Genomic DNA, 26,122 nt, shown 5'->3' on the forward strand with positions numbered 1-26,122 from the left:
ATTTTTTTAAAAATTAATGAAAATGCTGTATTCTACTCAATATAATTTTTAAAACTTTATGGATATTATTTGGTACTGAGAGAAATAGGTGTTCCAGGAAATGAACATGAGTTTCTGAGGTTTGGGGTGTTCTTTGGCAGTCGTCATGTCTCCTGGTTTTCAAAGGTACCAGAGCCCTGCCAACTGAGAGAGAGCTCCCCAGGCTATCACTTTATCCCCTGTTCCCTCTTGTCTCTGAAGGGAGTAATGAAGGATCAGCTACCCTGGAAGGAGCACTTGATCTATGGGAGAAAGAATGGTTTCTGCTCTGATTTATTTCACAGCCACAGAGGTATGTAGTGTAAGAAGTGTGGTCTTGGAAGTTAGATGTGTTCTAATCACATTTCTAGCACGTCTATGTATGATCTTGGGGAAATCTTTTACTCCATTTTAGTCTACATTTTTTTTTTTTTTTTACTCTTTGTCTAACGTAAGGGCAGGAATACTCAGTTCAACATGTTTCAAGGAGTGTGTACGAATAGGGTCCATACAGTGATTGGCGTGGCACATTTATTCATCCGGCAAGAGCTGACCATAGGCCTAATCTGCGCTAGCAACCGTGATAATCACAGAGATGGTACTGTAAAGACACGGCTCCTACCCTCCCGGAGCTCAGAGCATATGAGACAGAAACAGAAACAAAAGACCAAACAAATAAAGAAGGCGATTTCATGTATTAGTAAGGTGTTTTTTTTTTTTTTTAAAGAACAAAATAGTGTGACATTTCAATGTTGTAAAAGGCATTGGCTCACATTGGTAGGGCAAGTGAGAGCTGTTTGCATTTCTTCCCCGTACTGTGTTTAGTGACCTCACATTGCTAAGTGGCAATTAGCCATTGTTACGGTATTTTTATACCAAGGGAATCTTCAAGCACCACACATCAGGCTTTCCTCTTCCCCTGTCCCAGAGAGCTTATTGATACGTTTACCAGCACATTACTGGGTATAGTAGTGACAAGTATACGTGGGGATGGTAGACAGAACGATCAAGGCTCTGTGAGGAGACAGCAGAACGATCAAGGCTCTGTGAGGAGACAGCAGCTCGTTGGGGATCTTAATGATAAGAAGGAGTCAGTCCTTGCAGAGATCCAGCGTCAGAGCATTTTAGGCAAACAGAACAGCAAGTGCAAAGGCCTTAAGGTTTGGAATGTTCAAAGAACAGATACATACAACAGATAATTTATGACAGTGACCACTTCTGAGAAGATACTAAATTGGTGTTGCATGGACTGACTGGAGTTGTAAGCTTCTAGGTATTCAATATGTGATAATAAATTTTCATAGCTGGTTTATGATCCAGTCTAAACTCCAGAAAATTCCATTAGCTTGTGTAATGCTTTGACAGGCTTAGGACGGGCGAGGGTCCTAGCAATTGGACTTGGATTCCCATCGGAAAGCCTTAGAGACTGGATCAAAAACCAGGAATCTGGAGAAAGGAGTTGCCAAAGAGGAACCGCACGACAGCCATGACAGGACTGAAGACAAACTGCTCACATTTGCCAAGAGTAGATGTTGATCCAAGTCTTGGCAGTCCCTTTGTCCGGGTTTGATCTTTGACTCATCTGTCAGAAAATTAACTATTTGAGGACCTGATATTCAGGTGTAAATTTTGAAGAGCTTTCTTTGATATTAACTTGAAAATATCTTGGCTATCTATGTAACATGCATTCTAATTAGATATTCTGTCTCACCAATTTTAATAATAAAAACATTTTTAAAGCTTTTATCCCACCAAAGTCAGTTTTGCTTCACAAATGGATACAGATAATTCATGTCACTTTTGTTCGGTTTTTCTACTTTGAAAAAATATTCCCAGTTTGCATCCATGAATGAATTTATTAATTGCATTTTTAATTAATTTTTTCATTTTATTAAGTGGTACATCTGGAACCTGGTTTTAATGTTTAACAGTCCATCTTATCCACAATCCACAGGGAGAGGCACTTAAGTGTTGTGACATTTTATAACACTACGGTTTGGATTTCCATTTCTTGGTATAGTAAATGAATGGTTTTGCAGTAGCATTTCTAGAAAGGTCTTGATAATGTGACAGCAATAAAAATAGTGGACTCATTTTCATACCCAAAACATTCTTATAAAATAGGTCTTGTTATTTCAGTAAATAGCATCACATTCAAATAGTTCTCTCAATTATTTGCATTTTTTAAATTAAGGGAATGAATAAGAATATTTCAGGCAAATGGGAGACTGGAGGGCAAAGGACATAGTATCTGTGCCACCTGTTACCTAAATTTTATTTAAATATTTTCTCTCTCTTTCTCTCTTTTTTTTTCTCCAAAGTAGGATATCAATTTCAAGAGGAAATTGAAATCTAGCTCCCACCTGGTCAAGAGGAGGCATGTTTCTAAGGAAGGGGTAGGGCTCAGGATGAGGGGTGGGTGTAGGACCGCAGGAAGGCAGTAAGAGCAGGTGGTACTGAAAGTGAACCAGGTCTGGGAAGGATAAAGCACTCCCTGAACTCGAATATGGGTTAGACCTTTCTCTGTGAAAAAATATTGAATATTTCCGTTGATGATTAGAAAAGACAAGGGTGCATACCTGAAATGCAAATCTTTAAAGGAGAATTGAGTTTCAATGATTCCAGTTGTTTTCACTCGAGAATGTAGCACATCTTGCTCGTTTGGGACATATCCAGGAGCTGTGATTCTGTCGACATCATTAAGGTAGCTAATAAAACAACAAAAATAGCGTACATTTTTCAAATTTATGTTCGAAGAGACCAGGATTCGGTACAAATGAATTTTTACTTCAGGGCCCATTAAAATTAGTGAGCTCTAGACCAGTGCTTTCTGAGTTCTGCTCATCGGAGCTCGGTGGACAGATGCGGCGGAATGCTACGTGCGGCCCACAGCTAACCCGTGGAGGCCTCTTAACAATGATTGCTAGATCGATGCTGCCTAAGCCTGTGTTTTAGGAGGTGTATGCAACAGAATTGATGGCGTATGGACATATTTCAGAGAAAAGTTCTATTTTCGGGTTTTGATCATCCAAAAACAAAATGCTATCTTGTAATACTAGGCACTAGACTATCCTAAAAATGCTGTAGTTTGAATTTAGGCACCTTGAATTTTAAGAGAGTAATTGGTTGCAATAATGTTGTTCTCCACAGATTATCTAGTTTAGGACTCCAGACCATTTGTGTAAAGTGCCAAGATTATATACAGTCATTGCAATTAAAATAAAACAAAACCCTTTGACTTTCTTGCTGGTTCACAATGGAACTAACTCATGACATTGGTGACCCAGCCAAGGGACAGAAGGCTGGACTTAGACATTGCATTCACTCCTACTGTTCTCTTCCACCCGTGTGTCAGTGTCCTTAACTCTTTGCTGGAGGACTTCTTTAAAAACCCTACCATTACCAAGCTGAATACTGCCCTCCCTTTGTCCACAGGATGTAGGGTTCGTAAGGAGGAGGAATAGGTCTGAGTAAACTGGGTGCTCTATGAGAGTCTGTTAGATGAGAGGACAGAAACTGCTCCTGGCCTCCTTTTTGAAACCAGATCATGTCTTTAAACTAGAAGTATTTCATTGCTTTCAAAACAGTTGACAACCACTATTCTAGACTTTCATTACTAACACTTTAATAGCTTAGCAAAATGGCTACTTCTGCGAATATACTAAATAGAGATAGTTTAATATAATGGCCAATTTTGTCATAAAAACCTTACAGACTTTTATTAAGTTCACATACGTAGCTAAATAGGAAGATCTCAGGGGGCATCCATCCATCCAGATGGAATTTGAGGGCTAGAGTCTAGCTAAATATTACTTATCATTCAAAAGTTGAATTTTTCAATTAGGGGCGCCTGGGTGGCACAGCGGTTAAGGGTCTGCCTTCGGCTCAGGGCGTGATCCCGGAGTTCTGGGATCGAGCCCCACATCAGGCTCCTCTGCGAAGAGCCTGCTTCTTCCTCTCCCGCTCCCCCTGCTTGTATTCCCTTTCTCGCTGGCTGTCTCTATCTCTGTCGAATAAATAAATAAAATCTTTAAAAAAATAAAATAAAATAAAATAAAATTTGCCATTAAAAAAAAAAAGTTGAATTTTTCGGGGCTAAGTTGAAGAGTTATTATGTGTTAGTACCTCACACAATGCCTTAAACAGCAAAACTATGTTATCATTTTCAAAAAAATTAACAGCAATACGGATAATTTATTCTTGCAGTATCTTTCTGCTTTTGAGCTGAAAAAAACTGAGTGAATGCCCCAAAGGGATTTTGGCCAAATGAAATAGGGAATCACAGTTCAGAAACACGTGTATGTGTGATGTGAAAATTTATCACCATGCTTTATTCTAATAAAGCTGAATTTTTCTTAAATGCAAAAAAAAAAAAAAAAAAAAAATCAAGATACAGATATGTCAGAAGAAAATACTGCAAGATTTTTCTGTTTTCTGTTTTCTATTTTGTGAAGCCAGGTCCTTTGTGAATTTCCTATTGACTAATTCTGCATATAGGGGATCTAGCGTTGGTCAGTTGGTTCACAAGGAACAACAACAACAAAAGCAAACCTGTCAACATAGCGATTAAATTCATTTTAATGATAGCTAAATGAATACTTTGGTAAAGACACAGTTAATGTACTTTCATTTGCATGTACAAATGATTTCAAGCAAAGCAGAAGCTTTAGCAGAGTGACAAATTTGCATTTAAGATGCCTGCTTTTAATAAATATAAGATTGGAGTGCTCAGGCTTGTGGTCTAGAACTTAAACCAGAAGCCCAACGTACATATAGCTCAAATCGTTAAACAACAAAAAACCCAATCAAACAAAACCTTGATTCTTTTTCTAGTCATGTAAAAATAGTATTTTTTTTTTTCCTGGTAAAGTCTTTGTTAAATCTTATGGCTTATAGAATTTAAATAGCACACTAGATTTAAATAGCACTCAATCAGTAAACCATGAAGTATTAATGTAAATCTTTCCCCTTTTGTCACTGTCATGCCCTTTTCCTTTCAGTTTGCTAATACTGTTGAGGGCAGGTTGGTGTTGTGTTGTCAAGGACATTGCCTTCCATGCTCTGATTAGGACTTACTTCTTTGTTAGCCTAAACTTGAAGGGACTATAGGTTTGTTTGTTTGTTTTTTTTAAGATTTATTTGAGAGACAGAGTGCACGTGTGCATTCACACGTGAGTGGGGGTAGGGTGGATGGGGGTGGGGAGTCGTGGGGAGGGGCAGAGGCAGAGGGAGAGAGTCTTAAGCAGACTCCTCATGAGCACAGAGCCTGAGCTGGGCTGGTCTCACAATCCTGAGATCTTGGCCTTGACCCTGATCAGGACCTGCGCCGAAACCCAGTCCGAAGGTCAACCGACTGCACCACCCAGGCTCCCTGAAGAGGCTCTAGGTTTGAAAAAATAATAAATATCCTATTTTGACCAAAAAAAGAAAAAAGGCAAAAGGGGAAAAGGGGGAGAGAGGGAGAAGAGAAAGAGAAAGGGAGGGAGGGAGAGAGGGGAAGTGGCCATTGTCCCATATAATACATATGAAATAAACATGGGTGTGGTACCTATCTGATACTATATTTAGTTGTAATATGTGAATGTAATGCAGTATTTGAAAAAAATCTGTGAATTTTTGGAAGAAAGCAATGGCCATTCAGCTGTTTTCCTTTGTGTTTTATTTCATCCTTCTTTTAAGGGCCTTTAAGGGCAGAAAATGTTCATCTTTAAATTTGGGGGTGTTTTAATAAACATCTTTGTAGACACGGAGGTGGGAGTGAAGGTGGAGGGTTGGATCAGATTTCTTGTTCTACTGGTCTGTAAATCAACCAGGGTATTTAAAACCATTACGAGCAACATTCGCAAAATGGGTACAAATGTGTAATTGTGTTTAATTTGAACAGATAAGTGTTTTTAATCTGAATCTATAATGTGATAGTTCCATCGTAAATTATATATTTTGTGTGTCAAAACAGGAAAACTAAAACTGAAGGTTAGAAAGAAAAGAAAATACAATAAAAGGTTATTTCCTTTTCCCATTTTAACAATACAATATATATATATATTGCTATTGAAGAGCAAAGTATTTGGTAAACATAATGATGGTATAATTGCAAACATACTTCTTAGAATATTTGAATGGAAAAATAATGCTTAATTGCTAATGTATATCCCAAACTACATCTGTTAAGTACAGCTATTGAAGGGGTTCAGGACAGCACACCCCCTGTATACCGGAATGTGCCACTTTGGCATGTGGATTATTTTGAGCTGAAGGCGCCGGGACCCTGCAGGTTCAAAAGAACCCTTGCCCCTCCCTCCACTACCTAGAAGAATCTAAACTGAGAGTCTTTGCCCTCGGTGTAGCAGAGATATGTTTTATCTCAGGGACCTCTGCATGGCAGGACAAATATCTAATTACCAAACATCTCCTCTTATCGCTCTGTGAAACACATTCCTTTCCTCTCAAGTCCCAGACCCCTACCCCCTTCTGTTTAGTTCGGAATACCATGCATACCTCATTTCACCTGACTGAATTTTCCATGCCCTGTAGATTCCCTGTATGTACACCTACAAGATTTGATTTTCTCCTATTAATCAGTCTCACATCAATATGATTTTTAGGCCAGCTAGAAGGACCTTGGAGGGGACAGGGATTCATGGTCCCCAACACTATTTTGTGCTCGCTTCGGCAGCACGTATACCAGCACCATTAACCTCTCTCTTCTTCCCTAGAACTTAGGAATCCCACAGTTCAGTTTTTTATTGTGACTGCCCGTATCAATGATTTATCTAGAAAAGCGGTGTTTTCTATACTACAGAGAGTTCTGTTCGTTCGTATTACAACGTGGCTGGGTACTGGGACACATAAAACAATTCTTTGAGTTTATGTAATCATATGATGATACGCATTCTTTACTCCACCAAAGAGACAAGAGCAGGACTTTCCTCCAAGGGCTTTGGAATTTAAAATGAACATGAGTGAGTAATCACAGAAGACTGTTAGCTTTTCCTAAAGTTTATATGGTTTGTTTTCTCTCCATAATCCTTCTGACCATCATGATCAGAAATCTGATGTATCAAGCAAGTTTCATTGTTCTGTCCTCCTATAACCTTTCATTTGGTTCATCTTTACCGTATCTTTTTTTAAAAGTACTACTAACACGTTCTGTTTGGGAGTTCATCAAAAGGGCTGTATTTATACCTTTTTAGACATTGGTGTGCATGGACATATAGTGTAAGTGATTATATTTGCATACATGTGCACACGTGCTTGCAGGCATAAAACCACAGTGTACGTTAAAAATTGCTTACTAAACTAGAAATTTAAAATAATTTTGATAATGAAATTATACCTATTGTCATAACCTCCTAATTTCTTTGTGGCTGATAATTGCCAACTGGATGATATTAGCTGTGAATATTTTATAATCTTTCTTGAGACTCAGAATCCCATAACACACAAATATTTTGGAAATCATTATTTTCTTCTAGAATTCTGTATCCTAATCATCGAACCGAAGGAGCCAACGAATGTATCATTAATAAAATTATTTTAGACGATGATTTCAGTAACAGGACTAGAAATGACACGAACAGCCCAAAACCACAGTATGCACGTCAGCGATCCGTGCTGGTGTTGAGGACAGTGCAGGGTGATTAATTCTTTCAACTGGGAAAAAATATTTGTGAAATAGGGGTCTCAGGCAGATAGTTTCAAAGTTAGTTATTTTAAATGCTCTTTTGCTTAGATTTTTAAGTTTCACGATGTCACCTGGATCTTTATTTCTCTTTATTTTAGTCTAACAAAATGTAAAGCTGTTTGCTTTCCTTATTGGTGATTACAAATGCAGAGTTTGAAGAATTAGAATTCTTAATATAAAATGTTTCAACTATAGTTGCTGTCAAACGCATTCACTTACTAAGCTGCTGAGTCGTTGAGGTGATACTCAGATGCTCTTTCAAAGCAGGCCTGAACTCCAGGGTCCCTCCAGAGTCGTTTTATTACCTCGGCCAGTTCCGGTGTCATGCCACCATCTTGCAGAGTGGTTGCCATCGCACAAAGTTGTTGTTGGTCTTCCTAGAGCAATGTTTTTGTGGCAATGATATAGATGTGTTGTTATTTGGAATCACATATCTTTTTTTCTAATAGAGCATTTCAATTTTATTATTTTTATCTTATTAGGTAATAATTTTGTTGAGCATTATTCAATGTATCTTAAGGTCAATGGAATCTTAAATTTCCTTATAATGGCTGAATGAAGAGTTCTGTATTGCAAAAAATATGTAGTGTTATAGGGTGAAAATACGATATTTTGATATAAATCATTAACTTCTGAATATGATGTCAAAGGGATTAATAGTACTTCAATGTAAATCCATTGAGATCTCAGTCAAAATGCAAGGAGAAAATACAGTGTCTTTTACAAATGAATTGAAAACTAGGAGGTTAATTGGCCAAACCAAGAAAGACAATGAGCATCAGAAGGGTCAAACTCAAAGTGCTTTGAGCAGTGTCATGTGGCTCCCAGTGAAGAATGGCCAATGAGAACTTGCTGCTTTTCTGATACAATATTAATTTATTATTTTAAAATAGTAATAATGGTTTATTTCACCATTTTATTAAAAATCTGTTCTTTGCATTAAAAACGAAAAGTATGTGTCTCATTGTTAAAGACAGGCTAAAAATCTCATTAAATCTGTCTTTGTATTCAGATTTTATTCTAACCCAAATTGATCAGATGACAAACCAAAAATTGTAAATGGCCAAAATCTAAGGATTGACCCCATTTTCATATATTGGTATGGAGTAAATTTTGAAGTCCTTCCTCCTGATAAGGTGGATGTGAGAGAGGGCTGCAAATCCAGCGATGTATAACCCAGCCAGCTTAGCGGGCATCATCCGATTTGCCTTCTTTCACCGTTAAGGTGCCATTTAGGACAAAGGATATAATGAAACAGCTGCTCAAACTAGTTTGTCCCTAAAGGGACAAAATGACATGCCCTATTAGCATACCTTTACACACCAAGCTAATTTCTAATACACTCTTTCACTAAATTTTTTTTTCCAATTTCAGTTTATAGTTTATTTGAGTAAATACCATGAAAATAGTCTTGTCTTGAATGTGTAAATGTCATAAAGTATTCTTTGACCACCACTTCTGTCCTAGTACTTGCCTCAGGGGCAGGACATCCTATCAGCTCGGTTTTTGTCCTGCAAGACCTTTTTTTTTTTTTTTTTTTTTTTTTTTTTTTTTTTTTTTTTTTTTTTATCTTATTGCTTGCATAGGTAAAGGCAGTGGTGGGGATTTTCAAACCAGGCTGTGCATTATAAGCATGTGGGGGCATTTTTAAAAATGCTGATACCAGGACGTCAATTCAAACAAAATGAGGCAGAACTTCTGGGTGTCAGGTTCTATAAAGGTATTTTTAAAAATCTTGCAGGTGACTCAAATGTGCAGCTGAGTTGAGAATCCCTGGCAATATACAGTTTTCTTTAACTATAAATAATATCTTATACGGTATTTTAATTTGTGAAGTCCTTCTACAGTTATTAAATGTCTGACATGGTAATTTAAAGAATCAAAGTTCATGTGTTTAAGGAATTGGGCCCCCAATTACATTTGAATTTTTAAAAATATAATACCAAAATTAACCAGTATTATGAAAAGATGTCTTCTACATAAATAGTCAAAGTGATGGAAAACTGAACTCCTACTGATAATCTTACTCCCGTGCTTTAAAAAACTCTGGTAATTTCCCATCACACTCAAAACCCAAATCCTATGCCATGGCTCACAGGGTTATACCCTTGTATTCCTTTTCAACTTTCTTTCTCTCAATCTCTCCCTCCTGCTACAATTTGTCTCTCTTTCCTCAAGATGCGCTAGATTTCTTGCTGTTCCTTCACCTCACCAAACCCCCATCTGAGAGCATTTGAATGGCTCTTCTTCTATGTCCTCGCCATGGCTCATCTCCTACTTCATTTAGGTTTCTTCCAAAATATCACCCCTTCAAGAATGCCTTCCAGGGCCACCCTTTCTCCCATTCTTCCCTTACTTTCCAGCGCCTTGCCCTCCTTGATTTTTCTTTATAGCACTTATTACTACCTATATAGTGCATATTTCTTTATTTTGTATCTTTTATGTTAGACTATAATCACATGAAGGTGTTGATTTTTTTTGTTGTTGTTGTTGTTCTGTTCATTTCTAGATCTTAGGTTCTGCTCTCAGTCTTAACACATGGTATATGTCCCAGAAATATTGTAGAACATTGAATCAATAAAATGAATATGCTGATTAGCTCAGACCTCAGTTTCTAAATTACATGGTTCTCCAGTAATTTCTCACATTTTTCAAATAGCTCCAAGGAAGTTTGAGTGGCATTGTGGAGAAATTTTGTTTCCTTGTGATATATTTGGAAAAGCTTGAGAATTACGGTGGTCCTGGAATAGTTCATTCTTCCAAGGTTATGTTCCTCTGGAACAATGTTGCATAGAAAGCAAAATACATTCTCCACAAGTTACCCATACTTTCCTCGTCAGTATTAGGCGGTGATGCTAGAAACTTGTGGAACTCATTTTAAACCCTTGAGTCATATTTCCAAAGATTACAGAACAATATATCAAGGAAGGAAGAGATAACAGAACCTTGTAATCTTGGAAAATGTCAGGTTGAGAAATGCCCGATTTTGTTACTTCGAGACTTTTGGAGCCTTTGAGTCCTGCCATTTGCCAATTTCCAAGAAGTTGTTATATGTTTTCAAACTTGATCACAGAACTTTTATCCTAGAATATCTTGTGAAATCAATGCTCATTGGTTCGTATTACAGGGTTCACTTTGTAGAACACTGTCTCAAGGATGGTCACAACAATACCCAAATCATGTGATAAAGTGTTAAAACTTTCAACATTTTTTCATGTTGGTCTAGTGGATGTTTTAGATGCTCTAAGATAAAATATAATATTCAGAGAGGATAAATTGAAATTTACTAAGTGCCTATATTATGCCCCCCTCAAGTTTCTTCAACTTTATCCTTTACAAATTCTGTATTTATGAAATTAGTCTGTTAAGTATTGAACCAAAATAAGAACAAGCCTCTGTTAGCTGCTTTCCTCCTTCAGCTACAGATCCTCTCTCTCTCTCCTACTCCTCGGCTATAGTTGCTAAAAATGTTTAAACTCTGTTCCCATATTTCCCTCATTTCTCAACATACATCATTGGATTCTGCATCCACAACTCTTCTAAAACCCATCTCATAAAATCCCCAGTGATCTCTATATTATTAAATATAAATGTAAATTAAATATACTTCTTTCTTGACCCCTCAAGATCTTTCAGCTTAGATAACTTCCCTTTGGAACCCTTGTATTGAATTCTGTGATTTGATACAAACTTGGTTTTCCTCTTACTATCCCATCATCTCCTCCAAACTTCCCTATTCCTCCCAAATGACCTGAAAATGTTACTTTCTTTTTTAAAGATTTTACTGACTAACTTGAGAGAGTAAGTGAGCAAGAGAGAAGGGGCAGGGGGAGGGACAGAGGGAGAGGGAGAAGCAGGCTCCCCTCTGAGCAGGGAGTCTGCCAGGGCTTGATCTCAGGACTCCAGGATCATGACCTGAGCTGAAGGCAGGTGCTTAACCAACTGAGCCACCCAGGTGCCCCAAAAATGTCACTTTTTCAACACGGGCACCTAACTCGCCACTCTCCTTTTTGCCCTTCTCTACTCTTTCTAAGCATTTGACTTCTTTGATCCCATCCATTTCCTAATATACATTATACACCATAGTGCAGTGCCAATAGTACTGAGATTTTGGTCCCTCATCAGATTATCTCGTTTGAACTTGAAATGCACATTTTCAACCACTTACACGTGTGGACATGTTACAGACTTTACAACCAGAACATTTCTCAAAAGAAATGTACTAGTTCTGTCCCATGCCCACAGGTGATAGTACTATCTTTTTCAGGAATTCTTCCCCAAATGAGGATTTGGCTCCTCATCCAGCTGTGCTGCACTTTTGAAATAGCTGATGCTTTGTAATTACTTGTTCAGTGTCAGACTGCCCTCTCTTGAGGGCAGATACTGTTTCTATTTTATTTACTGCTGATTCCTCAGTGTATCCCGTGTCAAGTGTCTGCCATGTAAATAATAGTTTAATGTGTTATAGTTTAATGAATAGTTTAATGAAATATAATTTTTTAAATGATGTTAGATGTGTAGACTTTAATACATAATACATTCTAATGAGCTTGCATTTGGAGTGAAAATTGGAAAATAAATACTCAGTATTTACCAGAATCTTACAGTATTTTGTTTTTAAGTGGATTTCCTATATTTCTGTTTGTTTCTGTAATAGTCCTTGAAACTCAGTGAAAAAAACACTAATGTTTTGTGGATAAAGAAACCCAAATGTAGAGAGATTAAGTAACTCGTCCAATTACAGAACCAGTAACCAATAAAGCTTATCATTTTTCTTTAGGAATGTAAAAATATATTAATTGTATAAATAGCTAAATTAAAAGCTCTAGAACAGTAGAACTCTGAAAGCCACACACACACACACAGATGTTTAGCAATTAGTCTCTTAAATAAAAAGTTTAAGCCAGGTATAGAGTATATTCATCTTAAAATCAATTACTAAAGAAGATCACTGAAACTACTATCGTTTTCAACAACCGAAATCAAAATTTGAGTTACGTAGTACCTGCCAACTGATGTTTGACACTTGAGGGTGTAGGTCCTCCTGAAAAGTCGTATCAGTCCTTCAGTGCTGCATAAATTACTGTTTTTACCGTTTAATGTATAGTTTGAATAAATTGAGTTTATTTTAATTTTCAGTCAGCATAGTGGCAGCAATCTACAGAGTCTATATTATTTTCACTCCACCTGCATGCCAGATCATGAAGATATTAACCAGTGGAGGATTAGCAATCATTTCTGATCATTAAAAGTATTTTTATAAAAATCCTTGCATCAGGAAAAGCACTCTAATGGAAGCCAGAAGAAAGGGGTTTTGCTCAAAACACTAGCTATGCAATGCAGGCCACCTTGCTAATCCTCTTTGGCCCTTGTTTTTCACATCTTTAAATATCGGGCTTATACCAGGTTGTTTTGAAGGGCCAATTTAAAGTCTCAGATCCTTAGGAACAGCCAAGGTCAGAGGGATAACCAAACTACCCTTAAATAAAAGGGGGATCAACAAGTCATGGAATGATAAAGAATGCAAGGATATTGGAGTTGAGCTCTTCAAGTTCTCCTCCTACGTGTGAAAGGGGAACTGTAACCAAAGAAGAAGGTGACTTACTGGAGCCAATTTTGAGGAAAGGTAAAAATGGAAGAGCCTAGCTAAACTCCTGACTCTGCTTTACAAAACATCTGCCCTAAGGACATACTTAGAATTTCTGTGTTCTTTGTTGGAAAATGGCAGAACAAGTTGAGGTTTTACCATTTCCTTTAAAATTAACAGGATGAAAGAGGTATTTTTCTTTTCATCCTAATGGCATCCAAATGGTAATTTACATGGTCTAACCCTAAACTCCTGGAGGGTTAGGAAGAGGAAAGTACAAGGGTCATACTCTTCTCCATACTTAACATGCTGTTCCTCTCTTTCTTATTGTTAGTGTACAAGGTATCCAAGTTACACTGGGAGCAGTTCAGTTGATATCATCTGGGGGCAACCAGCTGCTCCAGGACAGGACAAATGGAAATGAGTGTTTTCCTGTTGATTGTACACTATTACTCCTTTCTTGCGTGTGGCTAACTATTGTTCTTTGGAGAATGCTATATGTTCCATTTGTCAACTAAAATTGTTCTATCTGTTGGCACATAAACTGTTTGAAACTAAGTGGGTTTTTTTTTTTTTTAAGATTTTATTTATTTATTCATTCGACAGAGATAGAGACAGCCAGCGAGAGAGGGAACACAAGCAGGGGGAGTGGGAGAGGAAGAAGCAGGCTCCACAGCAGATGAGCCTGATGTGGGGCTCGATCCCGGAATGCCGGGATCACGCCTTGAGCAGAAGGCAGACGCTTAACCGCTGTGCCACCCAGGCGTCCCGAAACTAAGTGGGTTTTTAATGTATTTTAACATAAAATACTTATATTACAAAATATAAAATAGAATGAAATGAAACTGTTTAGATGCTACCTTATAAACATAATTCTTAACTACTTGAGTTTATTTATTATACAAACATCTTACTTAGTCACACAATTTTGAATTCTTTTTAAAAAAATTAACACTATAAAATAATCATTTCCCTGCCCCATATTGTCTTATAATTATTGTTGAACAATAATGATAATTATAACGTTCTAAAGGTTTGATTCCAAGGAACAGTTAATGCTGAATAAGATTATGGCACACAGAAAATTTCATTTAAAGAAAAAAAGGATATCTTACACTAAACAGAATTAAAGTTCCCCAAATTCATATTGTATATTCCTAAATTTTTGGTGTAGATTAGTACTACAAACTTAGTTCTGTTTTATGGGTCAAACTCTATTGTAGGACTACAACTGTCATTATTTGCATACTTACCGCACTTGTGGGATTTATATAATCAATCCCAAGGGTAGTCATGGCTTTCACAATAGCTAGGATGGATTGCAATGTATTACTGTAAATTACTGCTTTGAACTCCATGCATTCTTGCTCACTGTAACCATTCTTATGGATGATCCTATAATTTAAACATGAAAAGCTTTTGTGAGCTGAGCAATTTTTTTTAATATCAAAACACATCAACAATACTTGGCTTGAAGAAAATTACAGTATATATTTGTTACAAAAAATATTGTCCATATGGATGGGTTAAATCTGAGCAATTTTATGGCTTTGGACTTTTATCATCATCATTGGGACTTAATACAATAATTTCTTTCTGAGTTCCTCTTGCTAAATATAAAGAGGACCTAGGTAAACCAGCATTTAAAATGAGTAAATCATGAAAAATTTACTTAAATTTACTCAGAAAGCTTATTTATTTTCAAAAGAAAAATTTCCAGATTCCCAGGACAAAGATACATACAGAGTTCTGAAGCTAATCTTTATAATGTGATGTCTAGAGGAAGCAAAGTAATTTAGTAGAACATTTCTTTTCCCATCACTTAAGACACACTGGAAAATAGGAGTGCCTGCTTTCTATTTATAGCAGTAACAAAGGCATCCTTTTTTTAAATGTAGGTAATTAACCTGTTGTTAATTAAATCCCTTGTTACTTTTCCATCTGTGTATGTGCCACTAGTTCTCAATGTCGAAAGGCTCACTTTATTTGGCTGAACTCTTCTTTTCCTTCAACTCAGACCTCAAAGTTTTATAGTTTTGGGATAATAGATTAAAATAGATTTACCTTCAAAAGCTAAAATCTCTGTATATGGTAATTACTTGATTGCGTCTTTATTGTATAATATGTTCTTGCTCCTTTCTGTTTCTTGCTGTTGTTTTTGAAGTGGTATGTGTACATTAGGCATCATTTTGGAGGTCATATTCTGAAGGATTTGTGTTTTGTCTATACACAGAGAGGCTTTAGCATAGGGGGAAAAGAATACAGATGCTCCCCAAGATATTAAAACTTTCAAATACAAGAATTTCTGTAGTGAAAGGAGTAGAGGTAGCCCCTGTGTCCATTATTGATTGTTTTTTATATTTGCTTGCCCATTATTGCTGTATTTCTATTAACTATGGCCATGTCTAGCTGTATTAAACAAATTAATAAGTAAATAAAGTAGACAACTAAAGGTTGTAGAAAAATGCCGTTCATGTCTGTGGATAGATCAAGAATAAATTCATTAAAGAGATCTCAGTTCTTTCTCAAAAACAAATTGGAAAGTTATTTTAATTAGTCAATTAAAATGACAGTTACCAGTAAACATGGGGGCATTTAGGGTTGCTTTCTGGACCAAGTTCTGATTCCTATCTTTTCATCATAGGATAAGGCAAAGTGGCAAAAGCATACTTTAAAAAATCCAGTTGTAGTGGGACTTTAAGCAGCATTGTTTTTCTAGGGACTGCATAAATACATTTCTGTGAGATGGAGCTTTTTACTTGCAAGTTGATTCCTAAATTGGTTCCAATTATTGAGCTTCCACTGGGGATTTTCTGTAACATGCTGCATTATGTGCTGAAAAGAATGAATTATACTTTCTCTCTTCCCCAAAAACCTATAGACTAGAGTTCCACTGTCCAATATAGTAGCCACTAGACATTAATTAAAATTAAATTGATTCCTCATTCCCACTAGCCACATTTTAAATTCCTAACGGCTGCATATCACTAAGAGCTGCCATATTGGAGAGCCCAGATAGAGAATCTTCTGTCATCACAGAATGTTCTGTTGGACAGTACTAGATTATAGAAAGGTAGAGCATAAAATCCATTTTTGTGCAGTGTGATAGTATATAGTAACAATGTCTCCAAGTGGTACGATAAACTAGAAAAGAAAAAGTGATAAACTTTATTGGGAGTAGGTGTAGGAGATCACGGGAGACTGCCTGGGAGCAGTGATGATCAGTTGAGTTTTCAAGAAGTTACTTCCAGATAGTGCACAGGAAGGGCATTCTAGGCAGAAGGAACAGTGTGACTGAATAGATGGTTAATTATCAAGCTTTCAGTGTGTGCCAACCGCTGTGTGAAGTGCTTTAGATAGACGTCTTCTCATTTCTTGCAATAAGTCCTTTAAAGTAGGTAAAATGATTACCTACATTTTACAGGAAAGAAATGTAGGCACAGATAAATGAAGGAACTACCCCTAACTTATTCAGCTGGGCAACGAACGCAGTCCGATTTGGGAGCCTGTGGTCTTAGCTGCTAATCTGTACTGCCCACGGTCGTCCACGGAACTCTGCGTTCAGCATTTCCAGTGTAGAAAGCAGGGAGGGGGAAGTCATGGGACATTAGAAAGAAGAGACAGATGAGAGCTGGATTCTAAATTGTCTTATGTATCCTTCAAGGAGTCTGTTCTTGATAGTTCATGCAGAGTACAATTCAGGAAAGAGATACAGCTTTCTTTTTAAAGAAATCGGTTGGTGTTGGTGTGGATACTGCAGTGGAAGAAAGAGGAGGGAGGGAAAAAGCGCTTTGCAGGATATTGTATTAATCCAGTTCAGAAATGCAGGGTTTTTAAGCTAAGGCAGTGACAATAGGATTAAATGACACCCTTGAAGACAAAAGTTGCAGATGTGGCAAAACTTAGAAAATGAATGTCAGCATATCTACACCCAGATTAATTGCTTTAGGCCGCTGCTGTAATTCATTGTAGGGACATGGAGGCCGGATGGGGAGACAACTTAGTGTTGTTTATTCTGTTTTGGACCTATCCATAGACTGTGGAGGTAGTTGTACCTGCTTCCCTAGTTTAGATAAAGTGAATTTGAAAGAAATATTCTGGGACAGTTTGCTTGAAGATGAGAGTGAAAATCACTGTACCTTAGCAGTTTTCATTTGAGGGTATAGAGAAAGCAGAGAAGGGGGCCAAGTGCATGAGATACACCAGCAGTTGGGATGTGGTCAAAGAATCAGAGTAAAGCAGGCAATTAGGAAGAAAACTCGGAAAGAGTTATTCTAAAAGCCAGGGTGAAGTTTTAGAAGAGAAAAGCCCAGTGGAGTCGAATAGAATTAAAATAGGAACTCATGAGCATTGCAGACACAATGGCAGTTAGGAGATAATATTGATGTTTATAAGGGCAATTGATGGGGCAGGCCCGAGGCAGGAGCAGTGGAAATGGTTTAAGAGTAAAGGGCAGGTGGAAGAGTGAAGAAGGCTAGTGCAGACTATTCTTCATGGAGTCCACTGAGAAAAGGAAGGAAGAAGGAGATAAATCGAGGAGACTCTTTGTTAATAACAAAGTTATGAGAAATGTGAAAAGCCCAGCACTATTCAAAACGAAGGTACAATGTAACTTCAAATCCCAGTGTTGAGAAATAAATATCATTGGACATTGGCCTATATTCTTCCATTTAAAAAAACTGTCTATTTTGTCATAATTGAGGTAAAGATGTTTATGCAATTTTGAATCTTAGTTTTTCAGCTGGCGAAGTATTTTCTGCTATTAAAACTTGCTCATATACATACAACTTGTAATGGATGCAAAATACTGCAATTGAAAGGTGAATTGTCCATACTTTTGCAATCTGCTTCCTTATGTTTTATTTTCATTTAGGGTACTTTATTCTATCTCATGTTTCATTATTTTAAGTAAGACTAATCTAAATCTCCTGGTGCGTAAATGTTCAGATTTTCATGTTTAAATTATTTTATTTTTGTGCTTTTTCAAATATAAATTATTTTACTAAAATTCTCAGAAATATATTTAGATCAGTATTATTTTCCCAGTTTCCTATGTAGATTGCAAAAAAATACTTCTATAAATTTGTTATAACAGATTATTTTCCTGGTAGTAAAGAGAAATATTAACGTCTCAAAATCTCACCCTTATTGGGTAAAACTATTTAAAATTCTTGTTTGCTAGTTTACTAAGATGAAGAATAGCTCATTATTGCTTTAAAGAGATATTTGAATTTTGTCTTGTGTGAATTGTCTGTTTATAGTCTCTTCCCATTTATATATATTGGGCAGCTTATTTTTCTTACCAATCTATATGACTTTTTATGATGGTCATTTATTTATCATATTTATTATAGATTTTTTTCTAGTTTTCTTTTTAAATTTTATTTATGGATTAATATATTTAAAAGTTTTAATTGTGAGATAGCCACATAATTGGTTATGTCTTGTTTTACTGCACTTAAGTTCATAGAGACTGGAGAGGTAGAAAGGACAGGAGGGATTTGAGCATTATTAGTACCAGAAAGAAAAGAACAGGTGAACACAGTGGGAGTGTGATGGGGAGTGTGATGGGTGGGTGTGAGATGATTTGGGTACACGGATGAAGCTGAGAACCCAAAAGCAGTCTGAGCAATGATCAGGAGAGAGGAGTGTCTTGTTCTTCAAAGACAGAAGAAAAGTAAAAAATTTGGTTGCAAGTACATATGTCAGGAAATTCCAAAAGTGGGACTTTAAATAATTGTTAGTATGGAACTTGCATGACATTATTACCTGAAAATAAAGAAAAGACCAGGGATTTAGATTCTAAATAGATAATCACATATTGACTGGGATGATGCCCTCATGTGACATGTTCCAAAGAACAAGATCCTCCAACATAGAATGAAAAATAAGCCTAAAAAATGATTATCTTCTTTTCCTATAACAATAGTTGTCCTTTAAAATCCTCCAGCAGTGACAGAGATATGAGGTTTTACATAATCATCTCCACTTACCAATTGAAATTTTATTCGTTTAGACATTATATTCTTGAATTTTAAAGCTTTTGTATTTGTTGTCTCATTAAGAAATCCATGTCTAGTTATTTCATTATATTATAAAAAGATTCTTAAAAAGTAGAGAAAAGAGTGCAAAAATAAATTGGAATCCATGATAGTAATAACTTTAAGCACTTTATTCCCAGGTAGGCAAAATGCCAATTAGGTTAAAAATACCATTTCTTCTTAAATTCAAATGGGTAATCAATGGACATATTTTGAAATGTTTATGGCTTATACCCGCAATGCTGAAGCCTAGATTATGCCCAGATTAATATATTTAAAACATGCCTGCTTTGAGTATTCATCTTGTTGAGAGGCAAAATTTAGAAGAAAGATGGAAATTAAAATACCACACATGAGTTATGCTCCCTGCTAAAGGATAGAAGGGAGGCTTGCACAGGAAATATGACAGGTTTGCTACTACCTGCATATACATCAGATTCTCCCGAAGTATTTCTTTTGGACTGGTCAAGTACACAGACTTTAAATAGCAAACATTTAGAAGAGTGTATACGTACTTCATTTGTTTAACGATTGTACTTTTTCCGGATTCTCCTGCACCTGCAACAGAGAAAGAGGGGAGTGTCATCAATTATACACTAAATTCATTTAGATAATAAAACCTGGGATTGTCACTTTCTTGTGGGTAAATCTTGACCAGACAACTCTCCTATATAAAGAAGGAAAATAATCTCTGTCACATCTTGAAAGGTATTAGCTTCCTACTTTCTAGGAGAACAGAAGAAAATAAAACCCCTCTATATTGATGTTAAATTCAGATACATGTCTGGCTTCAAGGTAAAGGCTATCTTCAAAAACAAGGAATGTATACTCTCAAGAAAAAAAATATATTATGGCATTTGAACATTATTTGGAAAGCTCATGTCTCCTGGGTTTGTACCCCAAGGAAAGTGGTCCCAACTTTGCAGTCTCTAGAAAACTCTGTCTCCCAGAATGTCTCCTCATATATCCTATTAGATTAAATAGCAATAAAAAAAGAACATTAGGCAATTGTCTTTTATTTCCAGAACTGTTTGAAGCCTATTCTAATTGAAGAATGGACTCTAGTCTTTATTATTGTGTTTACCTTAGTACATAGGTGTTTTTTCCTCTGCTTAAATAAAGGAAAGTTAATAACAGTAACAACACTAAGCAAATCTGAAGAGCCTCCAGGTAACAGTGATGTGGGAGTATCTGAAAATTGATTATACACTCCAGGGGGAGGAACAAGGGGTGGCAGTAATACCATAGAAAACCAGTTGCATTTACCTGGAATGTTTATTTTATTGGATGATATACAATATGCAACTTTATTTTGGTCTGTTTGGCAAAGGTTGTATAAAGAGATGCAAAATTCACATGATTTTTTTAAAAAGATTTTATTTATTAGAGAATGAGCAGGAAGGAGGGGCAGAGGGAAAGGGAGAGGCAGACTCCCTGGTGAGCAGGGAGTCTGATGCGGGGCTTGATCCTAGGACCCTGGGATCATGACCTGAGCCAAAGGCAGATGCTTAACCAACTGAACTACCCAGGCACCCCAAAATTCACATGATTTTTAAAATATAAAAGATGAAATTTTGATGAAAATATCTAATCGTTTCCGGCTATGTCTCAAGGTCTTTTGAGAATATTTCTTGAGTGTCCTTTGCCATTAATGAGTGTTGACTTGGGAAATGAAACCCAAGAAGTACTGAAATGAAGTGACCTAGGTTTGAGGGTTTGGCTCTGTGCCCATGTGTGCACACATGTGCATTTGGGTGCAGCTGTGATATCTTTGGTAAATTTGTTAGCCCCTTAATTTCCTTATCTATAAACTGAGAATATTTACCTCACAAGATTATTAGAAGACCATAATGACATAATAAGTTTGAACTTACCTTCTAACTACCATGCAAAATAAAACATAAAGCAATGTATTTAAGAATCCAAGGATGAAAGAAATTCTGCAGTGTTTTGTAAAGAGAACAGTGTCAAGAATACCCTACATGTACTAGGTGAATGATGATGAAGCAACTGGGTGTTCATGTGGAAAAACAACACTGACTTTTATATGACAACAAGGCCAAAATTAATTTGAATTGATCCATAAACACGTATATGTTTTTGTGTATAATGAGACTCTGAAAGTTCTACAGCAATGTATGGATGAATAATCTTTCCTAACTTGAAGTAGCCAAAATGTTCTTAAATAAGACATAAAAAAACCCAAAACAACAAAAAGTTGAAAATTGATAAATTGGACTTGTTCATTGTTAAAAATATTTGCTCCCCAAACACTATCAAGAAAATGAAATGACAAGCCACTGACTAGGAGGAAACAGTCACAGCATGTATGTCAGGCAAAGGACAGGTACCCAAATTTACAAAAACTATGGTTTAGAGTTCATAATGAGAAGACCTAAAAATCCAATAAAAATTAGGCAAAAAATAATTGAACTGATACTTCTCAAAAAAAGATATATGTGACCGGTAATCTTATGAAAAGAGGCTCAATATCACTAGTAATTCAGGAAGTGCAAATGGCTCCATAGGGAAATGGCATTACATATGCAGTAAAATTGGCTAAAATTCAAGAGTCACAATACCAAGAATTGACAAGGATGTGGAGCAACTGGAAGGCTCTACCATTGCTGGTAGAAAAGTACATAGTATAGCCACTTCCAAAAACAGCTGGCAGCTCCTAAGATGTTAAACATAAACCTATTACGATCCAGTCATTACACTCTTAGGCCTTTACTCCGAATAAATGAAAATGTACATCCTCACAAGGATTTGTACATGAATGTTCATACAAGCTTTGACAGTTCCAGAGCAGTAATACCCAAAGGGCCATTAGCAAGGATAATAAACCAAATGTAGCATATCTTTATAATGAAATGCGCAAGCAGTAAAGAGGAACATACTATTGACTCATGCAACATTAGTAAACTTAATTATGCTGAGTGAGAGAAGACACACAAAAGTATATTTATCCCGTATATTCTGTAGTATATTTGTTTCATTTATATAAAACTCTAGAAAGCACAAACCAAAGCATACTGACAAAATGCAGACCAGTGCTTCCTGCTCGTGGGAGAGGAGAAAGGCAAGGATTGTAAAGGCACATGAGGAAAATTTAGGGGTGATGAAAATGTTCAGCACCTTTAATCATGGTAATAATGACTTCATGGATGTGTACGTCTGTCAAAACTCATCAAGTCGTACCCTTTCAGTATTTGTAGTTTATTATATGTAGATTTCATCTCAATAATCTTGTTTAAAAAACACACCGTCACCAGCTTAGAGCAACAACATTGTAGGTCATTATCCAGAAGAATACAGAACATAAAACACCAACAATTTTTAAGGTCTAATAGTACCATAGTATCGTTAACGTGTGTTACATAAAGTTGGATATTACATATTTATAGTTACATTTTAAACAGGATAAATGCAGTGGGACTCAGGAACGTTCATGGAAGGGTGTTGATTAAAATGATGACTGATGTGAGGACGGCTGCCGAATGAAGAGTCTACAAATGGGTATGACTCGAGTGAAAAGGATGGGAAAATTTGGTTAAAATTACTGCAATATGTAGGGCATATTGTATAGAGTATAAAATGGGATAGAAAGAAATACTTTTTAGTGTATTTATCTGTGAGTCCCAGACACGTGAAGGAGGAGGTAAGGAAGGAGAAAATTCAGGCAACCACTTGAACTTTGAATGTTCTGATTTTACAGATGGGAGAAAAGCAGAGAGTCACCAAGAGTTGGCAAAGCCTGATAGTACAAGTTTGTTCATAAAATTTTTAGATAATCAGCAATAAATATTGAAAGTATTGGGGGGACATTCAGTATTTTGTAATTGATATGAAATCATAGTTTTTAGAATGTATCCTCAGGTTACAACTAACCCTTATGCATGCAAATAGGACATTAAAATAAAGTATTGACCAGAGACCTAAATTAAATACCAATGAGTAGATTTTTTAGCTTTGTTATCCTGATTTCTGTATCTTGAAGAGAAGCAAGGGCCGTGATATCACTGGCAGCTCCAAAAACTGGGTCACAGGACATCTTCGAAGTCTCAGTGTGCCTGTTAATTTTGGACCGATTTCAAAATAGCACAGCTAAGGCAGTTTAAAATTTCCCAGGAAAAATCCAAATTTGGGAAAACTAATAAATACATATCCCTTACCAGCATGGCAGTCAACTGCCTTGTTTTACCTCTGTTTTTACCTAAGCAAAAGTAATATGACTTTTGCTAACCCCGAATCTCAGAATTTTATTTAAATGTGTATCAAAATATATGTTGAATTGAAGGACCCTGACTACCCTGTTTCAATTTTTAACTCCACTGGCACCCATTTTATTCTATTTTCCCTGGTCCACTTTTTCCTAGCGCTTATCTTATTCTACAAACTTACAAATCACGCACATGCTGTTTTTAATTTTTCTTGTTTGTCTTCCAGTGCTGTGAGGTCCACTGCACAGGGCGGGGGTCTTTGTTTTGTTCCCGGATAGATCTAAATGCACCTAGAAGAGTGCCTAATTGTAGAATTTCAATGAAATATATGATTTCTTTAAATTCATGCTTCAAAAATAAAATTTTGCCCCCTGTCTTGTATATTATATTTTTCACATTGCAACATTTTTGCCTGATAGGCACTATTTTCTTAAGCTGTGATAAACAGATATGACCCCCAAATTTAATTCTACTTCACAGCAAATTTGTATTGTCTCAGCCTATCTAACTGTATCTAGTTCTGCAGTTATCTGAAACAGCTGCCCACCCATATATATAGCAAGGATAATCAGAGTGGTAAAGCTGTGAGAAATGAAATTTTATTGCCTGGTGGGATTAAATGGATTCTTCCTCTTGGGTAAGCCTCCAGCGTAATTCTCCTTACAGCTTTATACTAGTGTGGTCTACACCACACAGCGTAAAATTTGACAAATGCAAAATCGACCACAACACTTTGCTAACCTTTCTTTGTAGACTCTTAAAAATGTAATCAAACATGAACTGACCGATGAGGCAAAACCATCTCATTTAATAGATACTGCTATGTCCAAGAGTAAAACTTTTGGGGATCAAATAAAAATCACATTAAAATATCACCTCACCTATCTTCGGAAGACAACTGGCTATATTATTTTGCAAGGCTGAGAATTGCTTGTTTGCAGCAGTGGTAAGAGCAAATCAAAGAGCTTTGTACAATATCTTGGTTTGCTGGATTCAGAAAATTTGCTATTTCGCTCCAGGCTGTGCATCACTTTGGAAAAATAAAAAAGTTTTCTGGCAAGATTATAAAACTGTTCCTGGTAGTTTTGTTTTAAATTCTCTAACAGTAGATGCAGTGGACACTAGAAATTATAGCATCATCCTCTAGAGGTGACAGATTTGAAGAATATCTCACTTCTCCATATTTATACTTATATTTATTTATATTGAATTTGCTATATTGAAAATTACAGAGTCATAGGGATGTGGGAGGAAAGCCAGTGGGTCCAGTAGGAACTCCCTTGCTTTTTTATTCAAGTGTATTTTGTGTTATATTTTGTTTAATCAGAATGGAAATATTGGGGAGAAAGAACTTTGGAGAAAATCAGACTGAGAAAAGGAACTCCTCTCTGATTATTACTTATATTGGTAATCATACAACACTAAGATCTGGCACGTTTCCAAAATTATTTTGAGTCTAGAGGGTATCTTATTACAAAATGATTCTTTCTAGTTTCGTTGATCCTTCATGACCTTCCTTGGGTAAGCAGAATAACCAGTCATGTTTAAAAAATAGTATGTAGGTTTTTTTTTTCTTTTAATGAAACTACATATGAAATAAGAGTATTTTCTTTGGAAGACTTTACAAAAAGTATCTGGAACATTTCTTGCTCTATGTAGTGACTCCAGTCTTCTATATGAAGGTCCAGTATAGTCAGCTACAGCATTAACAGGAAAATTGCTAAAGAAAAGTCACTCTCTAAAATCTTACTTATTATCTGAAACTCTATTATAAAGTTATTTCCGAAATAAATTATCAAGTCCCATTCTCACAATGATTCTGGGTCATAGTTCACAACAGCCATTCCATTCTTGTACGATGAGATCATGTTACAGAGTCAAATATAGACATCAAAACAGCGTGTTCACATAGGCTGAGGGCGTCCTGAAATAATCTCTTCCTTCCAAGCTGGTCATCACTAAAATTATTTTCTGGGTCAAGGGGTACTAAGGGAATTTTATTTCTTGGAAGTGGATAATGTTTCAAAGAATTAAATATTTAGGTTTATGCCTCATATTTTAATACTCATAAATTATTCCGAAGAATTAGAGATTTTATTCCACATTTTTATTTGCATATTAAAAACAATTTTAAAGCTACGTGGTATCTATACTTGTAACTGAACTTCAGCTGAACACACTCCAGGCTTGATTGTTCATTTGCTAAAAGAGGCAAAATGAGAATAAGGATTTCAGCTTGTTACCCTGCATAAGATCTCTTGTAGGTGGTTTTAAAAATCACACAATTGTGCAGTAGCATAAAACCTCAGAAGTCAACCAACTATGCATATCTCTTTATGCATGAGAAAAATGGGTGTAGTAGAAATTGTGATACTCACCCAAAGTCCCCCATCTACCTTAAAACAGAGAAACTGTCTTCTGACTCCATATTAATGCTGTAATGTTGCTTTAAAAAAAAAATAAGTACTGGCAATGTCAATATCAATATGATTTCAACACAAATTATTTTAAATTCCTTTATTTTAAATCAATATGAAAGCAGTGTACTTTTCATAGATACTGGTATGCT

The 26,122-nt window shown here is 36.2% G+C and overlaps 1 protein-coding gene across 1 annotated transcript in view; it reads right to left on the minus strand.

The window, feature by feature from the left end:
- GNAT3 (G protein subunit alpha transducin 3) overlaps positions 1 to 26,122 on the minus strand; it is a 51,842-nt gene that overhangs the window by 11,464 nt on the left and 14,256 nt on the right. The window contains exons 2-5 of the mRNA XM_002918261.4: positions 19,846 to 19,888; positions 14,543 to 14,684; positions 7,922 to 8,079; positions 2,598 to 2,726 (exon numbers count right to left, since the gene is read on the minus strand). Of these exons, the coding sequence (XP_002918307.1) occupies positions 2,598 to 2,726; positions 7,922 to 8,079; positions 14,543 to 14,684; positions 19,846 to 19,888 (472 nt within the window). The remainder of the gene's footprint in view (positions 1 to 2,597; positions 2,727 to 7,921; positions 8,080 to 14,542; positions 14,685 to 19,845; positions 19,889 to 26,122) is intronic.

This window comes from Ailuropoda melanoleuca, chromosome 1 (genome assembly GCF_002007445.2).
Source record: "Ailuropoda melanoleuca isolate Jingjing chromosome 1, ASM200744v2, whole genome shotgun sequence".
NCBI classification, from domain to species: Eukaryota; Metazoa; Chordata; class Mammalia; order Carnivora; family Ursidae; genus Ailuropoda; species Ailuropoda melanoleuca.